This window comes from Microtus ochrogaster, unplaced genomic scaffold, assembly GCF_000317375.1.
Source record: "Microtus ochrogaster isolate Prairie Vole_2 unplaced genomic scaffold, MicOch1.0 UNK98, whole genome shotgun sequence".
NCBI lineage: Eukaryota > Metazoa > Chordata > Mammalia > Rodentia > Cricetidae > Microtus > Microtus ochrogaster.
This window is the reverse complement of record NW_004949196.1, coordinates 643532-645196: the sequence shown is the minus strand read 5'-3', so window position 1 is coordinate 645196 and position 1665 is coordinate 643532. Positions and strand designations below refer to the sequence as shown.

Below are 1665 nucleotides of genomic sequence, written 5' to 3'. Positions count from 1 at the left end.
TGAGGTGTTGAGAGCATGGGTTGGGGGTGGGCAGTCCCAGCTGGTTCTGATGAAGACAGTGCGAGATCTCCTAAGTCTGCCCCTAAACGTCATGCCCAAGGACTGCTGTCCCTTTACCAGAGTTGCAGCAGCTGGAAGTATTTGCACTGTAACTGTAGGTCTCAGAAATTCCTCAACTTCTCATTTAGTATAGTGTATAAGTGGATTAGAAGCAGCTCAGTAGTTAGGAGCATTTGCTGTTCTTACAGAGGACCCACATTCAGTTCCCAGCACCCACATGGCAGCTCACAACACTATAACTCAAGCTCCAGTCTAGAATCCCCAGTGAGGGCCTGGGGGCGTGGTCAGGGTGGAGTCCCACCTAGAATACCCCAGTGAAGGTTTGGAGGCCTGACTGAAAACTATCCTGGTATAAGGGCCTGGGCACCAGACTATGGCCAAGGGAAAAAAAGAGTGTAGTTTTCAAAGTAAAAATAAAGTCTAGGGTGGGAGCCATTTCAGTTTGGAAGTTTTGCTTGAGGTGTCAACATGATCCCTGGGTCAGAGGTCACTACAATTTAGGATCTTACACAGGCATCTGAGGGGCCTCTGCCCTGCTGAGCACTGGGCAGTGTCCTGGACCCCCACCCTCTTCACACCAGTAACGACAGCTAGATGTCACCCAGTGTCCCTTGACAAAATCACCCCTGGGTGAGAGCCACCTCTTAAGCAAACACATTTAATTATTCCTTTACAATTGATCCCAACACTAGAGGGCAGGATATGCCTTCCGCCCAGGCCCTCACCCAGAGCCAGTACTGCCCCCACTGTAGAAATTGTCCTTTAATAGGCAGAATGAAAATCACGAACTACCAGCACCTGAGTGAAGACGGGCTGCACGGGGCTGCTAGGTGCTTATCTCGTAGAACTTCTGGATGTCCTCCTGGTATATCTTCGTCACAATGGTCCTGTTCAGTCTGGACATGGGCCCTGTGACAAAAGCAAGGCTGTGAGAGTCTCCTTGTATTCTACCCCAGGAGTTCTTCACAGACGCCTGAGCCATGTGCATGTTAGGGGTGCATGGGAACTGGGGTTGGGAGAGAACTGCAGAGCAGAAACCCACTTTATCTCGAGTCCTTTCCTTCAGTCATGGGCCAGTGGTTAAAACGGGCATAGAGATGCCACCCCAGGATCCAAACAGCCTTGTGCAGTATTTTGTGGGCCCAGCCCCAAATCCTCCCAACACTCAGATGCTGCCTCTGCATCCCCCCTCCCAAAAAAAAAGTCAGGAGTTGTGTCTGGAGTTGACCCATCTTCATCTGTGATGAAAGTGTTGGGATTGGGATCAGCACACTGCATTTTGTACAAGCAGGGATTGGGTGTTGGAGGTGTTTTTAAAGGTTTATATTACACTACGTGTTCCTGTGTGTGTGCATATGGAGGCCACAAGTGGGCGTCAGATCCCTGGAGTTGGGGTTAGTAGGTGGTTGTGAGCTGCCCAGTGTGTGTGTGGCCACTGGAAACAGAACTTGGATCTTCTACAAGAGCAGCAGATCCTTTTAACCTCTGAGCTCACCCGGCCCAGGGGGCGTCAGATGTGGAAGTGTGTGCTCACCTGGCCCAGGGGGCATCAGATGTGGAAATGTGTGCTCACCTGGCCCAGGGGGCATCAGATGTGGAAGTGTG

At 51.1% G+C, this 1665-nt stretch overlaps 1 protein-coding gene across 1 annotated transcript in view; it reads right to left on the bottom strand.

Moving 5' to 3' along the window:
* Positions 1-326: 326 nt before the first annotated feature.
* LOC101988125 (long-chain-fatty-acid--CoA ligase ACSBG2) overlaps positions 327-1665 on the bottom strand; it is a 12409-nt gene continuing 11070 nt past the window's right edge. The window contains exon 12 of the mRNA XM_005371140.2: positions 327-969. Within this exon, the coding sequence (XP_005371197.1) occupies positions 887-969 (83 nt within the window). The 3' untranslated portion in view covers positions 327-886. The remainder of the gene's footprint in view (positions 970-1665) is intronic.